This window comes from Mustela erminea, chromosome 2 (assembly GCF_009829155.1).
Source record: "Mustela erminea isolate mMusErm1 chromosome 2, mMusErm1.Pri, whole genome shotgun sequence".
Taxonomy (NCBI): Eukaryota; Metazoa; Chordata; class Mammalia; order Carnivora; family Mustelidae; genus Mustela; species Mustela erminea.
This window is the reverse complement of record NC_045615.1, coordinates 95,845,459-95,866,003: the sequence shown is the minus strand read 5'-3', so window position 1 is coordinate 95,866,003 and position 20,545 is coordinate 95,845,459. Positions and strand designations below refer to the sequence as shown.

The 20,545-nt window shown below is 37.8% G+C and overlaps 1 protein-coding gene across 8 annotated transcripts in view; it reads left to right on the top strand.

Annotated features, from left to right (window-relative positions):
- The window catches only part of INPP4B (inositol polyphosphate-4-phosphatase type II B), an 805,823-nt gene that overhangs the window by 745,058 nt on the left and 40,220 nt on the right, over positions 1–20,545 (top strand). For 7 of the 8 annotated variants that reach the window (XM_032333489.1, XM_032333488.1, XM_032333487.1 and 4 more), the window contains 2 exons: positions 8,788–8,900; positions 12,991–13,145. In XM_032333489.1, the coding sequence (XP_032189380.1) occupies positions 8,788–8,900; positions 12,991–13,145 (268 nt within the window). Of the gene's footprint in view, positions 1–8,787; positions 8,901–12,990; positions 13,146–18,335; positions 19,530–20,545 lie in introns of those variants that run through there. The other variant, XM_032333490.1, reaches the window with a different exon arrangement.

Genomic DNA, 20,545 nt, shown 5'->3' with positions numbered 1-20,545 from the left:
TTTAAATCCTTTTTTTCCAACTCTCTAATTCACTCTCCTGAGCATGCCACTCTGTCAGACATTCACTATCTACTATTCTCCTTTTCTGAAACACAAGTGCAAGGTCTTTTATTTTATTCTGGTTTATAGTTTCCCCACCTTTATTTCTTCATGTTTCCAATTCAGCAAAACTAAACTGCAGATAAAGCAGAACTCATCTTTGACATCAGGTAAGGGGGTGAAACTCAAGACTCGGGGATAAAATTATCTGTATCAGATGGGTCAGAAAGAGAAGTCTGGCAACATCGTAAGTTAATCTATTTTGTTGCTATCAATAAGTATATTAGAATCCGAAGTTATAAAACTAGAGCTCACTTCAAGTTAAAAAAGGGACTATATGAATAAAATAAAATGTAGAACTTTTATTCTTATTACCTCTTCCCCTTTTATTTTGGAGCCTCCTAAAGCAGCTTTATATCTGTAATCAACTTCCTCTCCTTTACCTCATCTATACCTTTCTTGAAACCACAAGAGTTCTTTATTTTATCCTATAGAGTATGAAATATTCAAGATCTCATTCTTCCTTGCCTCCAGGAGCCTAAAGAAGCCATGCCAAGACCTTGGCTATTGGGAAAAACTCCTGTCTTCTTGTCTGTCTCCCTGCTTTGTTTTGGCTGTGATTCCTGCAATGTGATGGTCAGCCCCTCCCATGTGATCAGAAAGTGGAGGGGAGCATGGAAGTGCTGGACTGCTCTTTCTTAGACATGGCCTTGTTATAGATCTGTGTCTCCATGCTGCCATTTGGCCTTGGCATATTTCACTGGCAGCCTGGCTGGTACGTGGTCAGGGAGGTGGGGCATTGGAATTAACCTCAAAAGCTGCTTCCCTTTCTTTCCTGAGCTTCGAGAAATCTGTTCTTGCTTTGGTTTTCAGACTTTCTGTGTGTAATGTGTGTTCTCAACAGGACTTTTCTTGCTCTTCTTCTTGTCAGAGTAAAATACAGGGACTTGGAGGTTACCTTGGGAAAAAGAAAAGGCAGCCACTCACCTGCCTTGAGTGCTAAGGACCGAGGCCACTTGCTTAACACAGGCACGAGCATTCCAAGCAGTACAACTGAGGTCACAAGAAGACTGAGCTGGGGGGCAGGGGGTGCCAGGGTAGCTCAGTCGCTTAGGCTTCTGACTCTTGATTTCCTCTCAGGTTATGATCTTGAGGGTCATGAGATTGAGCCCCATGTTAGGCTCCGCACTGAGCTTGGAGTCTGCTTAAGATTCTCTCTAACCCTCCCCTGCTCACATTCCCTCTATCTCCCTTAAAAAAAAAAAAAAAAAAAAATTAAAAAAAAAAAAAAACCTTAGCTGGTAAATCTGTGTCAAGCCCCTTTTCAGACTCAAATTTCCTATTATCTGTGCATAAAACTATCTCAGGTATGTGAGGATAGTAAGTTTTTGAGAGTCATCTCCCTACAAACCATGCCCCAACCCTTTGATATGACTTGAAATTGTTTGAGATTTGGATATCAATCATGACTGTTCTCTTAAAGAAAATGAAAATAGGAAAAAAATATTAATATATTCTAATTCTACTCTCTTCCCTGCACATCAGGTCCCATGGCCTTCAGTGTAAATTAGTGAGTATGGAAATTCCTAAGGATTTTTAGCACATTGGTTTTAATATATTTTAACAATTACGTTTAAAGTTTGTCTTTTCATTTGCTATGGGTGATGCAACCTTGAAATTGAAAATTGAAAAGGAAACAAAAGTGTATAGGTCAAAAATATTATTCAGCTCTGTTCAGGTGGGGAGTTTGATATTTGATTTCTTATATTGCCTTTTCATAAATTGTTAAGTTGGAAATACAATTTAAATAAAGCCAGTTTCACTGGGGATTTTTTTCTATATTTTTCAAGATTTTACAGCATTTGAAAGTACATAATTTCCAATTTTAAGACATCTCAATGGCTTTCACTTAATTGCATTTGTTTGCTAGTACATTTAACAATAATTATTTCAGAATTAATTATAGAGAAGATTTGATATCACAGAATATAGTACTAACCAAGATGGACTGTGAAAGTATTCTTTATATGTTCATTTTTTCATACTTAGAGGTACAGGCCTTTCTAACTTGTTTCTCTTTTTTCTTTGTAGTTGTTCTGGTTATTACTAAGTAACAAATTATGCCAGATTTACTGATGTGAAATCAGAATCATCTTATTTGTGCTCACAGATTCTGTGGGTTAGGTATTCAGGCAGAGCATGTAGGGATGGTTTATATCCACTCTGTGATATCTGGGACCTCCCCTGGAATGAAGATTGGTGGGAAGGGGTTACTTAAATGACTAGGAACTGGAGCCCTCTGCAAGCTTCTACACTCACATTCTGGCACCTGGGCCATGCTGACTCAGGGCTGGACTTGGCTGAAACCATTGAGTGGAGTACCTGAACATGTGGTTGGACTTCTCCCAGCTTAGTGCCTGGGTTCATATAGGTAATATCTCAAAAAAGGGAAGACAGACAGCCAAGTTCCAAGAGAAACAGACAAGAGCTGCATAGTCATTTATGACCTGACCTCGAAAGTGATGTAACATCACTTCTGCCATATTCTGTTAGTCAAGACAGTCACAAGCCCACCCACATTCCAGGGGAAAGTAAATAGACTCCATCTCTCAGTAGAGGGAGTGTCAAAGAATGTGGAGCCACGTCTTAAAACTATCACTGTAGAAGTGATCGGTGTGCTGCTTTCCAGAGACATTCTTACTTGCCTTTTTCTCACCTCCAGAGCAACAATACACATTTGTATATGGCTGGCAAATGTTAAAAATGTCTAGATAGGGGCACCTGTGTGGTTCAGCCGGTTAAGCATCTGCCTTCACTCAGGTCAATTATCCCAGGGTCCTGGGATCAAGCCCCAGGCTCCCCACTCAGGGGGGAGTCTGCTCTTCCCCTCTGCTCATGCTTGCTCTATCTCTTTCTCTGTGTCTCATATAAATAAATAAATCTTTTTTTTAAAAAATGCCTATATAACCATATGTTTTACCTTAGCATGTTTTTTATTGCAAACTACAGAAACCCTGACTCAAAATGGCTTGAATAAGAAAATTTATTTACAAAACTGAAAATTCCAATGATAAGGCAGGCAACCTTCAAGGGAAGGTTGTTTGAATGGCTTCACAGTATCGAAAAGACACTTTCCAAGCCTACTTCATCACTCAGCCACTCTTGGTGTTGACTTTATCCTACCTCAGGTCATCTCATGACTAAAGGATGGCAGGCGTGGGCAATTACCCACATGCTCAACCAGAGATAAAGAGGATTTTTCTTCGTTCTTCAACATTTGAGTCTCGAGTTTCACTCAGCTGGCCAGGACAGATCGCCTGCATACCCCTGAAATAATTGTTGAGGTCACAGTCAAGTTCTGATTGGCTTAGTTTTAAGTCCCCATCCCTGAACTTAGTCCGGACTCCATAGGGGTTGGGATTGTATCAGTTGACTTCAGAGTGAAGGTATGTACTGACCCCATGTAAGTTCTGTGCCTGCTATGAAGTGTGAAATGGGCGGAACAGGTGCTGGGAATTCAGCTTTAATTTCAGTTTCATCTTGGAACACTCTCTGGCAACATAAAGTCACATGATCATGAGGTGATGAAGCTATTGCCTTGGCCTCATTAACGTCACAGATCAATCAGCTAAGTTTACGGTCCTATTCCTATTCACTGGTCAGCAGCCCATCCTTTGATTAAGGTCAATGTCATATTAAAGAGACCTCATCCAACAGAACAAGGAGAAAATTGGTATAAAAAGTGACTCTGAATTTGGCTATTCTGTGCCATTGGGGAGTGGTAGGAAACCATTTACAGGGTTTGTGAAGGTTTGTGATTCTGATCTTTGTTTGCACCTATACACACCTTACTTTGGATAAATTCTGACTTTTGCCTGAGAAAGTAGACTTGCTATCTGAGACTGTGAATGCTTTCCTAAGAACTACTAATGTCTTCCTCTGTTTTTCAGAGTTGACACAGAATATAACAATATAGGCACTTCTGCCAAGACTTTTATTAATTGTTTTTCACTTCAAGCCGATGAAGCATGGCAGGGTTATTGTCCTCATTTTTCAGATGAGAAAATAGGGACAGAGGGTTAAGCAACTCACCTAAGACCACATGTCGGAGCAGGGACAGAGTTGGCATTGGAAATCACTTTCTGGAAATCTTGGCTCCGTGCTTCCTTTAAAAAAAAAAATAATGAAAGTTTCAAACAAAAAAAGAACATCATAAAATAATAAACACTAGGGAACCCATCACTCAGCCTCAGAAATTTTGTAAGAAAAAATGCAGATAGAATGAAAAACCCTTTTGTACCCCTGCCAGTTCCAATCCCTTACTTTCCCTTCTCTGAGAAAATCAATATCCTGAATTTGGTGTTTTACATTATCATACATGTTTTTACCCCACATGTATTACCCATAAAATATATGGTATTTTTGCTTATTTAACTTTATATTATTACTGTTACTTTGCATGAGTCCTATAATTTGTATTGTTTTGCTCAACATAGTTTTTACTCTATACTCATGCCAATATATACATGCATAATATAGCATGCTTATTGATTTTCTCCACTATATAATATTATATTTTATGATTATATATCAGTGTATCCATTCTCTTTATGAACATTTAGATGGGTTTTTTTCTGCTGTTTAATATTATAAACAATAGTGCAATGAACATTGTTGTACACTTCATCTGCTTACTTTCTTGAGCCCCATTTGAAAAGAATGCTCTTACTGAGATAGGTATGGAGATTCAATTACCCTGTCTGAATTCTGTGCTGAGTAATGCAGGAGAGAGTAGACAAAGCAAGACTTATTGGCTAATTTACATTTGAAGAGATTCATTCTAAGTTTAAAAACCAATCCATATTCCCCATTTACTAGGATTTTCAGTTGATTTATCAGAATCTATCATTATATCTTGAAATCTCCCTTACTAATCCAAAAACTAGTCATTACTAATGATACTTCCTTCTAGAACCAGCCCTGAATTTCTGTGACCTCTGGGATTTTTGTCAGATTGAAAAAAAAAAAAAAAAACTGGCAACAACCAAAGAATTGAATTGCTAGAGATGTGCTCTGAATAAAGCAAGTTTTATCATTACAGAAATAGAAATAGTGGCCTGAAAATTTTAAGAACATCAAAATATCTTCCTTCTAAAAAGCATGCCATGGGAAGAAGGGGTGCCTGTCTATCCTAAAGTGCTATCTTTATAGAGTAGAAATACACAAAGGATGACCATTTATTTGACTTCTGTTTCAGATCCTTATATTCTGTTTTAAATGACTGATCTAAAAAAATCCTCATGTCAACAATGAAGCTAAAGTATTTTAAGAAATCATTGTACTTTATTCTGGAGTCTCAGAATTCCGAAGAAGCCGGTTCATTGTGTTATTACTGGAACTGCCTTTTAGCACCACCAGCTAATAGTGAAGGTGCTAGCACATATTGGGGGGAAATTGCTGGTGTAGGAATTTGGAGACTGGATTTTTTTTTACTTCCTCTGACTATGAACCCTGGGAAAGTCACCAAAGCATCTTAGACATGGGGTTGCCCTGAGTCAGTAATTTTCAAATTTTTTATGGTGACTCCAGGTTGTTGCGTCAATTTTGAGGGTTAGGACAATAATAATAAAAATGACGGTCACCATCACATGGAATAGAATGGAATATATTCAGGGAACAGTGTCTGCAATTAGGATAAATATCATTTCATAAAATTCTTGTTACAGAAGGGCATGTATGTCCGTGCGTGTGCACATAATGCTGCAGGTGAAATTCTTATTCCGTATTCCTTTCAAAGACATCTGAAAGCCACTTATACCAGGTGACTTCAGAAAGGACCTCAGGGGAGCCCCTGAGGTGGCTCAGTCAGTTAAGTGTCTGCCTTTAGGTCATGATCCCGGGGCCCTGGGATCAAGCTCCACGTCGGGCTCCATGCGCTGCAGAGAGCCTGCTTCTCCCTCTGCCTGTGCTCCTTCCCCTCATCTCTCTCTCTTTCTTGTTCTCTCTGTCAAATAAACAAATGAAATCTTAAAAAAGAAAGAAAGAAAGAAAGGACCTCAGGGACCTCTAAGATATAGTTATATCCCTATTTAAAATTCCTAGTTGCTCCTATTTTTTTTTTAGGATGAAGCCCAGATTTCCTAGCATAGCAGAGAAGACCCTTCATAATTCCTGCCTCTGGGACCAGGCCTTGCAAGGACATAGTGAACCATGAGCTCCCAGCTTTGACAGTACTGCTTCATTTCACCATGCATGTGCTGACATTTTTCCCTGGGCCTCAAATGCTTTCTGTAGCCACGAAGCATTATCTTTGCTAGAAACCCTTCCCTACCCAACTATTCTTTATAAGATGGCACACTCCTTCCCTTGGGTCTCTATTTTTATTTTTACTGATTTAATGCCATAGCCCACAGTACACTTTACTATAGTTAATGATGGTTTAAAAATCTGTCTTCCCCTACTGAACTGTGAAGACTTTGAGGCCAGCTTTTTGTATCCTAAGAATTTGAGTTCTTTCCTTTTCTTATGCATATACTGTGCTCTCCCTTTTTCTCAAAATAACTTTATTCTTTAAAACAGCACACATTTACTTTAAATTGTCTCAAATGACTCAAAAAGGCAGTTGAAAAATCATTCTAAATCCTATAGCCTAATAATGACCGATTTCTCTCTTTGCCTATATGCCTATAGAGAGACGTAAGCACACACACATACACACACATAATTTTATACAATAAATTCATTCATTCATTTGTATTCATTGATACAATGAATAAATTCATTTCATTGATATTGACATATTTCCTTTCAACAATGTCAAGGTCACTTCCCCTGTTAATGTATACCCGTACATAATTTTAAATGGCTGCTTAAATTTTAATTCATTAAAAATAGTGATGGTAGACCTGACTTCCTGTTCCTTTTATTTTGACTATGAATTAAAAAGTAGAATTATTGTCCTTACTTTCTTTGATCAGCTGTAGAGTCTTGAGCTGGTTTTTTAACTCTCTTCGAGGCATTCCCTTATGCTTTCTTCCCTTTATCTCTGGACTGTGTCCTATTAAACTTTCTGTATATCAGACAGTCCATCAAGCAACGTGATGTTTTTAGTCAAACTTTGTCTTTCTTAAGAGAATCATCTATAGTTACATCATAAGTGTTCGACTTCTGATGGTTTTTCCATTTAGAAACTAATACAGTGGAATCATGCATATATTGTATGTAGATATTTTTAATCTCATCGCCCTACTATAGGAATGCATCTCGATTGTACCCGACCTTCTCCTATTCTGTGGTTATGAAATTCAAGATGATATATAACTGTTTTCAATGGATATTTTTATTTTACCAACCATTTGCATTCTTTGGCAGATAAATATTGCTAGTATAGTTCATCAGGATACTTCCTCACTCTCTGGTGCTAAAGTCAAGAACTATTCAGATGTATTATTTTAATAAAATGAAACATCTGGTACAGTTTTGAAAAGTACAGAGTCACGCTATGATTACAGCTTATCTGTACTGTGTGTGAGTGTATGTGTGTGAGTGTGTGTGTGTGTGTGTGTGCACAATGTGTGTGTTTGTGAGAGAGAGAGAGAGATATGATTCAGGAATATATCAGTTTTGTTTCACTGTTACTGGACAGCCTACACACAGTCCGTGTTACTCTTACAGATTTTCTCCTGTTTCTAGCCTCAATTAACACTCTTAGGAATTCATCATCCTTTGGGTTGTGGATTCAACATTAGAGCACATTTTCGTACTGTACAGCATTAATCCAACAACTCTCTTAGAAAGACTTTTTGTTTCCATATCTATATTCGGATCTTGACCCCATCTTGCCAAGTGTCAGGGACATTTGTGTCATAATGTGCATTGCCTTAGGTTTTAATACAAAACATGTACCATTTGTGACCTATGCTTTAGTTATGAGTATGTAGAGATCTGAGCAATCAGTCATTTCCTGCTCCCTATCTAATTATCTCATGTAATTAACTATCACCTCTCATGTTTTCCCTCTTTCCATGCCTTACCTATGCTCCTTAATAGCAGTTCTTCTCAGCCAGGATAGATTTTGCCCTCAAGGAACATCTGGCAATGTCTGGAGACATTTTTGATTGTCGCAGGAAGGGTATTACTGGTTTCTAAATTGTAGGGGTCACTGATGCTACTTACCATACCACAAAGCAGAATATAGGTCCATTCCCCGCAACAAAATGTTATCCAAGCCAGAATGTCCATAGCCCTGAGGTTAAGGAATCTTGCTGAGAAACTGACTCCATGTATTTTACTTGAGCCTCCAGATTTCTCCCACCCCTGAGGTGTTCAGTTTAACATACCCTCTTGATTCAGACTAGCTACTTAGTAGCAGAAAGTGGTAATAGTAAGTTATAAAATTACATCTCTTGTCTCATCTATGTCATGCATTGGTTGAAGGGAGGCAGCAGCCATTATCAAAAATGTTTCACTTGTTAGTAAAATAATAGTATATGAAAACTGGCATTACCACAGTAGCACAGAATAGGTAGAAGAGGCGACTGAGGCATATTTCTAAGTAAGAAATAAAGCTGGAGAGATTAATAACTATGATTATCCTCGGATTAATAAACATGATTATACTCAGATACTCTCTGTTCCCAATGCTATTTGTTGTTATGGAAATTCTATTCGTACCTATATTGAGCAAATCTCCATAGGCAGCTTGATACTAACACGATCTCCCTTTCTTTCTCTTTTTTTCCCCCCCAGACATTTCACATTTTCAAGAACAAAATGATTTAAAAGGATTACTAGAAAATCTCCATCAAAATATCCAAGCCAAAAAAAGAAAGAATGTGGAAATCATGTGGCTGGCTGCAACGGTAAGCATTCTCCAGCCAGGTCTTTGCCCCTGTCACCATGATGATCAGCAAACATCATGGAGTGTCACTGCGTAGCATCCAACCTCTGCACTTGGTTACCAGATGTCATTCTCCATTATCCAGGGGTTTGGGTATTTTCAATGCTGTCAGTAGTTCTATCAATATGTTAGAACACAAGATGGAAGAAGGTGCACTCAACGAGGAAGAATTACCTATTAGTTTTTCCTGTACATTCTGGATGTCGTTTGACACTCTGTGGCTAAAGTGGAATGTCTGTGATTTACTACATGTTGTGAAGTCAGTCACCCATTTCAATCAGGATTTTGAAGTGCTGCTCTAGAGACATATGGTGGCAACAGAATGTGGTTATCAGATCTCTGACTCACAGCCTCAGTAAGACTCCTGGACATCTTGTTCAATTAATGAGCTTGTAAATGCGTTTGTTAATTGAGATATTAGCATAGAATTTGTTACTGGTGGATTGCTCTTGGGGTAACGAGCTACATTTTCTCTGGTTCTTTCTCATTTAATGACACCTTCAGGACAGAAGTACTGCCTTATTTCCCACCCCAGGTTTCTAGCGGAGTGAGGGAGAAAAACACTACCTGTTATTTCTGAAACTCTTACCTCCATTCGGGCATAGCAGACGTGAACTTACAAATTTTGTTAAGCGTTCAGACCCAAAGATCCTTTCCTGATGAGAGGTTTTTTTCATCAGAGAAGGCCCACATTGGAGATCTTTATGATGATGGCCATAATGAATGCCATATTTGTAGTTCCTGTACAGTGTTGCTTGTGTAATCTGGAGTTCAGTCACCGATCTCCTGACAAAACTCTATTCACTCTGTATCAATAGTGTTTAAAACAAAGGCTTGCCCTACTATCAGTGTTCAATTATAATCCAATATTACTTACTCTCTTCTGGGAAAAAGGAATGGATAATTTACCGTGAGTCTATATAAAATAATTCACCAAGAGTGAGGCAGAAGAAAGCTACTTTAGCTTCCCTTCATGCCCTCTTGGAGCCCCAGGGAAGAACATCAAAGTAACAATATGAAACATTGCTTTCAGGCAGCTCATTTACCCTGGTCCCATTTAGCCCCATACTGCATTACAGGAGGGTTGTTTTTAATAGTTTTTTCCCCCAGTGTGGCTTCTCTTTATATCTTCAAAGACTGCTATGGTTGTTAATTCTCACAAAAATTTCACAAAGGTAGGTCATGAGCTATTTTTGCTATTTTACTAATAATGGGATAACAGGAAGGTAATTTGATCATTTACTAAGGCTTTCTGACAACTTAGGAACATATAACTATGCCGCTATACATATCATGAAGTCGTGTCAATGGATAAATGAAGGATGTACGTGTACAAACACAAATGTATACTTTCTCTTAGTCTATGTAGTTTTACCATTTGAATATATTTTAAAAGTTTTCCCATAAATCTCATTTTTAAAAATCTTTTTTGAAACTTGAACACTGACCAAATACGGCTTTCTCACAACTTAACTGTGGAATGGATGATTGACTGCCTTGACACAAACACGGCACCCATAATGTGCAAATTTAGCATTATGTAGGAACACTGACTTTATTATTATAGCATTTCTGTAGCTGATACTTCAGTTTCAATATCCTCTTTGTAAAAATCCTCTTTGGACTTTTAAAATGAAGAAATACAGAAATTCCTGTTGACATTTTCTAAAAAGCTTTTATTTGTCTCTATTTCATTCTCCTCTCTTTTAAAAATATTATTTATATATTACTGTATTAATATTTTAAATTCTATTAAAAATATAAAACTATTTGCTTTTGTCTTGAGTTTTAAAAAATTTTAAAAAATGAGAATTGAAAGAGATCACATGCCAGCCAAGCGTGTTAAGTTCATATGGCTCAAAGGAACTATAGAAATAGGGAAACCAAGACCCAACCTGCCCACTCTGATTAAATTGCCCCTCCCTCCTCTTGATGTTAAATTTAGAATATTAAACATCCTTAGTAGAATAGTTGCATATAGTAGAGACAACACATTTTAAAGACATTCATTCTTCTTAAAAATCATTATCTTGGGGTGCCTGGGTATTTCAGCTAAGTGTCTGCCTTTGGCTCAGGTCTTACCATAGGGTCCTAGGACAGAGCCTTACTTTGGAGCAGGGAGCCTGCTTCTCCCTCTCCCTCTGCTTGCTGCTCCCTCTGCTTGTGCTCTCTCACTGTCTCTCTGTCAAATAAATAAATAAAATCTTTTAAAAAAAATCATTATCTTGGGGCGCCTGGGTGGCTCAGTGGGTTAAAGCCTCTGCCTTCGGCTTAGGTCATGGTCTTAGGGTCCTGGGATTGAGCCCTCATTGGGCTCTCTGCTCAGCAGGGAGCCTGCTTCCTCCTCTCTCTCTGCCTGCCTCTCTGCCTGCTTGTGCTCTCTGTCTGTCAAATAAATAAATAAAATCTTTTAAAAAAAAGTTTAAAAAAATCATTATCTCGTAAGTGGTCATTGAAGTCAATATTTCATTATTATGAATATAGCCAAGACTTTTTTGTTTTATATTAAAATTTCAAAAATAGTCTTTATTAAAAGGTTAGAGTCTTCCAGATGAAAAAAGATTTTATGGTGAAACCATGCTATCGTATTTCTTTAATCACTTACGTTGGAAATAGTGAGAAAGTACTAAAGGTCTAATAAAGACTTGTAAATCGTAGTGTAAGTATCAGAATCACAATTAAAACATGATAAAAACCTTTGATAAACTGTGTTAGTGTATCTTTTCATCAAAGCAGATTAACTGTTAAGGGTTCCTTGATGGGAGATAATAAACTAAGACTTTATCATATCATACTAGATTTATCTTAAGTGCATGTTGATTAAGATTATTGATACTAATGTAGTGTTGGTCTCTCATATCAGAGCCCTGCCATGGGACAGGGAAGAGAGAGGGAGAAAGGAATGGTATTATTCTTCTGCTAACCATAAGGCAATGAGACAACAGATTATTATGGCTCAGAGACTTTTCTCTTGAATTACATTGGGATAACAAAAAGAAAGAATTTTCAAAAAGAAACAGAATAGAAAGGAAGCTAAAGACTCGGTGCTTGGCATTAGGCCAAACCCACATTAGCACCAATGCTCTGTCCAATTGTGCATAAGTTACTTAACCGAGCTAAACCTTAGTTTCCTCATCTGTAAAATAAGAAAGATTACATCTTCTTCCAGGATTTATGTGCATTTATTAAAAGAGCAAATCTAGGGGCACCTGGGGGCCTCAGTTGGTTGAGCATCCAACTCTTGATTTCGGCTCAGGTCGTGATCTCGGGGTTGTGGGATCGAGCCTCGTGTCTAGCTCTGCTCTCAGCTCAGAAACTGCTTGGGACTCTCTCTCTGCCTCTCCATCTGCCCCTCCCCATCTCACATGTGCACGTGTGCTCTCTCTCAATCAATCAATAAAATCTTTAAAGAAATGAATAAAAGAGCGAATCTATATGAAATTTATTAGCATTATACCTGGTACAGCAGATGTGCATTTCACAGTGACCCTTTGCTGTCCTTATTCTTACTCATTGCATTGATGAGTGGCTAGTGGTTCACTAACTGCTACACTAGTGCCATATAAATGTTTGAAATCTCATAACCTCAAGCCCAAACTCCCAAAGGATTCTTAAAGGCAAAGTAAGAAGCTGTTAGCTATTTCAGATTCAAAGCAGTGTCTGATCCAGAAAATACAATTGTATTTTCCAACCCTAAGGTGTTGCTCCTAAGCTGTGACTGTCATCCACTATGGCTAGGACTGGCTCACCGCCCCCTCAACCCGACCCCCTCAGGGAGCACTGCTGCCTGTGCTGGATTTTTACCATCTCATAGGGCTGCCACAACCCCATGCCTCGCACATCACATACAAAGAACTAAATAAATTCAATCTGTTCCACTAGCTTTTGAAATGAAACGATAATGTTTTTCACTCGCTAGGGCCGATTGAACCAATTGATGATCATAAATTAACATAAATTTGGAATGTTTAGATAAGAAGTGTTTAGGTGAGTCCGACACTTCAGAGTCATCTGCGGCTGAGCAATAAACTGTTTGTATATCTGTGTTGCAGATTTGTCGCAAACTAAATGGTATTCGTTTCACCTGTTGCAAAAGTGCCAAGGACAGGACGTCCATGTCGGTGACCCTTGAACAGTGCTCCATCTTGAGAGATGAGCACCAGCTGCACAAGGACTTCTTTATCCGAGCCCTGGATTGTATGAGAAGGTAGCCCGCATGTCTTCAACTTTCTTTCTTTTAAAGACATTTTAAAGTTTGGGGTCTTTTGTTTTCCAAATACATATTTTACTGGCAGACTAAATATTTAGTGACTTCCCTGCATTTCCTTGGCTTGTAGCTCATGGCATGAAAGATAAAATAATGTTAAGTATTCCCCCTACTCCTTTTAGGCAATAAAAGAGAATGTGGCTGGATTTTGATAATAGCTTATTAAATCATTTAGATCCAAGTTTTAAAGGATCTAAGTTTTAAAGGTCCTTTCATGTGTAACGCTTGAAGAACAATTTCTGTGTATTAGTAATTATGACTATACACAAAATAAAACTCAGCCATTATCCAAAAAAAAAAAGTCTCCTAACCACAACTAACAGGTGATCTTCCCAATGTCTTGTAAGGTCTCCGGGTCGGTCACCTCCTTCCTAAAATTATTTTCACATCACCCATCATAAAGATGGGATGACAAGGATACTTTAGAATAGAGAATTAATGTTGTTTCTCTGCCGACATTTAGAACGCTATGCCTGAAGTCATGTCTCTTGATTCATTTCCACTGTAATTAAATCTAAAGTCTAAGCCATAATGGGAAGGAAAAAGTGTCTCATTCACAGTGTCTGTCAGCAAGGACATACGTTAATTAAAAAGTTAAACGAAATTGTCCTCTTTGCTGCAAAGCTGGCTCAGAAGCACACCAGATAGCATGGAACAGGCTCTCTATTTCCAGAAAGGAATGTCCTGTGATGCTGTGGAGAGAACTTCTTCTTATCTGGCATATCATTAACCCCCCCCTTTTTTTTAATGGCTGCAGTCTTTCAGTGGGGACTGGACGCTTGTCTGCACTTGCCCTGTGCTTGCATGCTTTCCCCACTACATGAGAGATTTCTGGAGCTTTCTCTGTTTCCCCATTTCATGTCTCTCAGCATTATCATTGTTCAGTGGAGTTCTATCATGATTTTTTGATAAATGTACAAGGATGTCTTAGAGGCCTGACATGAACATCTCAGCCATATAAAATGCATTTGGTTGATATAAAAAACTTATTTTAAAAATAACTTCTCAGCACTAATGGGACGAATTCAGAATCTGAAGCTGAAATCTTCTAATGTGCAGAAGAAGAATACAAATGTCACTATGGTTGGAACAAAGGTACTAGGTGGGGAGAGCAGGCACACGTGATATTTTAGGCCAGATACACACCAGAAGACTACAATGATTCAACAAACATGAATTATCTAGAAGATGTAATTGTGGTTTGTTTAAGGCAGAAAAAAAAGAAGACCCTTAAATTAGAAAGATGAATCTTTCAAATTTGGTAAATAAAAGGCATATTTATCATATACACGTTCAAATATAAAACCAGATAGTGTGGTATTGCATAAAAGTTCTATAGAATCGACATTATCTATGTAACATACTTGCTCACAACCTAAGATTTATAGGGTTCATGTTTGGACTGTTAAACAAGGTAGGGTCTAAAAATTTTAATCCAATCACACCGAAGATCTTAACTTCCATACCACCACTTTTCTGGGGAGTGAAAATATATATTTATATATGTATCGTAGAAATTTCAAATCTGTCGAACTTATGATTTGTTTTTTTGTGAATGCATGAGAGCTGTATGAGGCTGTGAGGGCTAGCGTGTGTGTGCACATATGTGCCTGTGTTTAAAGGAAATAAGATTTGTCTTTTCCTTTAATAACTGCCATCATTTCCTTCTTTGGATATTCTGTATTTCAGTCCAAGCCCTTTGTTTTATGAGTTCTGGAAACATACAGTAAACGAGAGCGTGGGGTTTGGGAGCCAGCTGACCTGAGCTTTAATGCCTAATGCCACTTATTAGCCATGAGCAAGATTTTTTTTTTTTAAGTCTTTACTTTTTTTTTTTTTTTTTTTTTTTAGAGAGAGAGAGAGAGAGAGAACAGGGGCGGGAGAGGAATGGGGATTGGGCAGAGAGAGGGAGAAGCAGGGTCTCCGCGAAGCAGGGAGCCAGAAACAGAGCTCAATCCCAGGACCCCAGGATCATGACTTGAGCCAAAGGCAGATGCTTAACCCACTGTGGTACCAGGTGCCCCAGCCATGAGCAGGTTAATGCCTCTTAGTGCCTTAGGCAAGTTAGTCAACCTCTTGATGCCTCAGTTTCCTTATCTGTAAAACAGATGAATAATAATAGAAGCTCTTCTTAGGAGTGTCTTGAGGATTAAATGTAAATGATTACACAGTCATTCCTGTATGATATTTGTTAGTAAATAAAAAATAAATATCAAGAGTCATGATGTTAACATTCTGATCTTCCAGGTATAGTAAAAGCTAGTCAGCTATGGTCCCTATAATCTTTGTGAATATACTATGACAAGTTTTGACTCAAATACTATATATTAAAATGAAGTCTACTGCCAGTTCTCATACATAAGGTTTCAAATGCAATGCTTTATGTGCTCAAGAAAATAGTTATCTTCCACCTTGAAGTGCGCATGCGTTTACAAATGCTGTGCTAATTACGGATGGATTGTATTAATTAAAATAAACCTGGATAGGTTTCTTGTAAGTGTTTTATGTTAATGTGAATTATTGTATGACCTTAGAATTTGAGTCATAGAGCTGGGGTCAAAGAGTGACTCTAGAAATCTAGTCAGATCTGCTTTACTTTATCAGCAGCGAAGCTGAGCTATAGAATGATTTGGCAAAGACTATTCAGACAGAATAGTATTAGTATTCAGACAGAATAGTATTAAAAGTATTAGAGCCAGCACTGGAACATAGACGCCCTTGTTATATTTTAATATTATTTTCCTGGTACCAAATGAACCAAAATACTATCACTTAAAATTATTTGGTAATGTATCTGACTCTTTTAAATCTGTTACTTAAATACTGTTACTTAAATTGGTCTACTTACTTGTGGACTGTTTTTTAATAAACACAGTACATTACTGTAAATGCACTTTATTTCTTATGATTCTCCTTATATCCTTTTTTCCCCTAGCTTACTTATATGTACATATATGTATTATATACATATATATGTATATGTATATATATGTATATATATAATACATACAACATACAAAATATATGTTGATTAACTGTTTATATTATCAGTAAATCTTTCTGTCAATAGTAGACTATTACTAGTTAGGTTTGGGGGACTCAAATATTATACATGGGGATTTTCCACTTTGCGGGCAATCTGTGTTCCTAACCCCTGTGTTGTTCAAAGGTCAAGTGTATTATATAAATCTTACAAATCATTAAAAACCATGTCCTTTTAGAAATTTGAGACTGTGTATAAGACTAGAGAAATCTGCCCAAATCCTGAGACCTTGAAGAGCAGACTCTAGTTCTAGAATATGAACGAATTTCCACTTTATCTATTATGTCTACCATTGTACTGGGGCATTGAGTACAGTGTCCAGAGTAAAACAAATAAAACAAGGGTTGAATAAATGAAGAACAGTCCAAATAGGATGTCATTCTGCTGCCTTCTGCTTTTCACAACCATGTAGCAATTTTGTCTTTTTTATTTTTTTAAATTATGTTTTCAGTTATGTTCGAGATCGTAGTTTGGTTCTTGCTTTCATGTCTAAGCCTTAATTCTGGGAGGTCTCTATAGTTCATTGGCCAATGATAAGCCAGAGGTTGCACTCCAACAACTCAATCCAGTAAAGCCTCCAACCCCTTTCGAAGAGCATTGTGGATTGTGAACATATTCAGAATTTAGGAGTTTTCAAACCTGCTCTGCCTTTTATTTCCACCTGCCTGTTAGGTCCTCCTAGTTGGCCAGAATGTGTGAAAGTTTATCAAAACCCTCCGCAGAGCTCCGTGGAGCTCTCATTTTCAGGATCTCTGGTTAAATGAACAACTAGTTGTCTGGGAGTGGCCCCAGGGAACTGCTATCTCAGGCTAGCCAGCAGGCTGACTGTCAGCATCCGTTTGCCTGGAAGAGTACTGCTGTCTCAGACAATGGTGGGAGTGGCATTTCCTGCTGTCCAGATTCAGGGCAGTCCTGCACACCGCCAGCCCACCCTAGCAGAACTTGAGCTGAGCGAGGGCAGGAAGAGTACATACTTCCCCTCCTCTTACCCACTGTGGGCAGTTTTCCAAGAAGCAAGAGTTCTCAGCTTGCTGCTTGATTTCTTTTGATTACCAGGGTCCTGAAATGGTGGGGTTTGACCATGTTTTCAATTCTCATAGGTTTTTGGGAGAAAGGATTTGTAGAACTCTCCGTCTGCCATCTAGGAAATCCCACCCTCAGATATGGGCTTGAAAATGTGCTTCTGGTTTGCTTTTTAAAACGATCTTTGGACACCTTATGGTTTATAATTGGGAAGATCTGAGACAGATCCAGGGATCTAAATTTTTTAAGAACTTTACTAATATTCTGGGGCACAACCTTAGATTTTAAAAAATCAGTGTTGTAAAGGGCTTTGATTTTTATGCTTTTGAAAATATTGGTTTTTCACTTTATTTGACATGAGTTGCTGTTTCTTTTACCTTTGAATTATTCTAACCATCTTTCAGGCTATTTGCTCTGTATTTTTTTAAAGTTCACCAAGGTTATAATATCATTGCTGGTTTTGGGTTTTTGTTTTTTGTTTTTTGTTTGTTTGTTTGTTTTGGTTTTACTCTTTCCTTATCTGTATTAAATTTTTCTATTGCATTGTGCTTCTCTCTCTAAGTTTCGGGTTATTTATGGATAAATGAAATGTAATAGATAAAGAGAAATAAGTAAAGCTTCATTTGGCTGCTTAGTCAGAAATTCCCTTGGTAGAATAAGCTCCATGAGAGCAGGTATTTTGGTTCTCCTTTGTCCATTGCAAACTTTACGGTACCTAGAACATGCCTAGTGATAGTAGGGTTTTTGTTTTTTTTTTTTGATAGTAGGTTCTTGATAAGTATTCAGTGAATGAGTAGATGAATGAATGAATAATGCAGGTTTCTAGAATGTTCAGGTCACCTATATTAGGAGTTTTGTGCATACATAGGCATTTAGAATTAAACATGAAATTAGTACTCAGTTGTGGCATATTTATCAGCAAAATTCCAGAAGATGAAATTGAAGGTTTTGAAGAGGTTATGATACCAATTTAAAAACACACAGGCCACAAAAAACCTACCTTAACTCACCGTCTGAATCCACCCTTTGTACTATACTAAAAATGTCATTCTCTTTTCCTACAGAGCCGTAATTACCCACAGGCCCACACTCCTGATGCGTGTGCCTCTGGTACAGTCTGCTTGACTGAAGTAGCCCAAGGGCCTCTTCAGATGAGCCAAGTTGGCGGAGTAACTAGGAAGATCTGGCCCTGTGAGAAACTCTTAGTAGTTGCCTATACTGTAAGACAAAACAATGATTCTCAATTCTCCTTAGAAACCCTGGGGGGCTTGGGGGCTGAATGGCAGGAGTCCCGCCCCAAATTGGCTTCCAGGTCAGAGGCCAGGTGGAGGACCCCTTGACTGAAGTAGAACTCATTTAAACCTGTTACCCTTCAGTGTTTATTTTATTTTATTTGGCTTTGTGGTAAGACTATAAGCCTGGTATATCTATCCTTTCCATGAGTTTTGAAGTGTACATGTATTGACAAATTTTCCCTTGAATCCTCTATAATGGAAATTTACAAAATGGTGGCAGCATAATTGGCAGATTTTTTTAAAAGAGAGGGATAGTGCAGTATTAGCTCTCAGTTTTTGGTTATGGGATCTCCACTGATGCTAAGAACCATTTTGTCCCAGTGCATTTATGGAAAGCAATTTTAGCAAGGACTTTCAAGCTTATATTTCATTAATAGATAATTAGGAGTGGATTTTAAAATAGAAAATTTGACTGGATTATATAAAGTCATGCTTTTATCAAAAATGATTGTGTTGGGAAATTTAATAGCCACTAAAAAGTAAATGAAAATGACAATGCCAGTGCAGTCTTATTTCCCTTAACAGGAACATGGGGATTATGTGTGTCTACAATGTAACAATGTGACACCATATTGCTCAGTTGTCTGTAACTTTTATTTTCCTTATGCTGTATTACTCTGCAATCTGTCATTCTACAATAGCTCCTTAAAATTAAGATAGTTGATATGCCATTAGTAAGATTAATCAGGGTTCATTTCAGCATACAACCATTTGTTACCCTTTAGATACGAGGCTTTCATCACTCCGTTTTAGTAAATATTGACTTCATAAGAGAAAGACTAAAAGGCCCATCAGATTTATTGAATTTTATCTTGTTGAATGGCACATTCTCAACATGTTGCACCTGAAATTTATTTTGTTTTTATTGCCTAACTGATGAAATGTTCTGCTTTGTAAATGAGTGACCCTTAACCAATTGATGTCAGTAAAGGTTGTTTTTTTTTCCTCATGGCTTACTTCTTTTTTTTTTTTTTTTAAGATGTTATTTATTTATTTATTTATTTGACAGAGATCACAAGCAGGTAGAGAGGCAGGAAGAGAGAGAGGAAAAGAAGCAGGCTCCCTGCTGAGCAGAGAGCCTGATGCGAGGTTCGATCCCACGATTCTGGGATCATGACCTGAGCCAAAGGCAGAGGATTTAACCCACTGAGCCACCCAGGTGCCCCTCATGGCTTACTTCTTTATGGGCTTTACTTTAGAGTCCTGTAGTTCATTTGTGTTAAAATAGAAAACATTACTTCTTCTTTCCTTGGTCTTGTTTTCACTTCATCTTGTTTTCCTTTACTTTTGTTGAATTTTATGGGCCGGGGAAAAGTTGCCATTATTTCATATTCTCTGCTATTTCAAAAATTGAAGTGAATAATAAGCATTGTAGGCAGAGGTCATTGAAACATTCAGTGATGCCCTGACTACCCGAAAGAGCTGTGTTTATATAGACCAGCATAAGTGGGAGCAGTTTTTCCATGAGCACCAAGTGTTCTCTCTTCCCTGGAGAACTTCAGTAGTGTACTTGCAGCATCCCTTCAGTCCATATCTGTGACGAATAACAGCAACAAGCCCAGGTGGAGTCACCTTCCTCGTAGGGTTGCTAATAGTCATATGAACACTGACCCCATTAGGATGTTTTGGCTTCAGTTGACCAATAAGATAAAAGGTAGTGGCAAAGAATACATTTTTTAAAAAATCAGGTGTCTTTTAACAAGATATCCACAGATGAACCACTAAAGGGTGAACTTGTTGGAGAAATCAAAGAATGACCTACAGAAAAACTTTCAACTTCCTGAATAAAACGTTTGTGCTGATTTTAGGTAATCTTCTTTATACGCTTATTGTATGTCATATTATTTTGATTCTGAGTTGTGATTTGGAGGTCTAGCTCTTCCTAATTTGTTTTGTGTAGAATATTTGTTTTCTACTAGTAGTAACATGAGACCCTGTGCTTGTCATCTGAACACCTGCTTTGCACATACCTTCCCAAA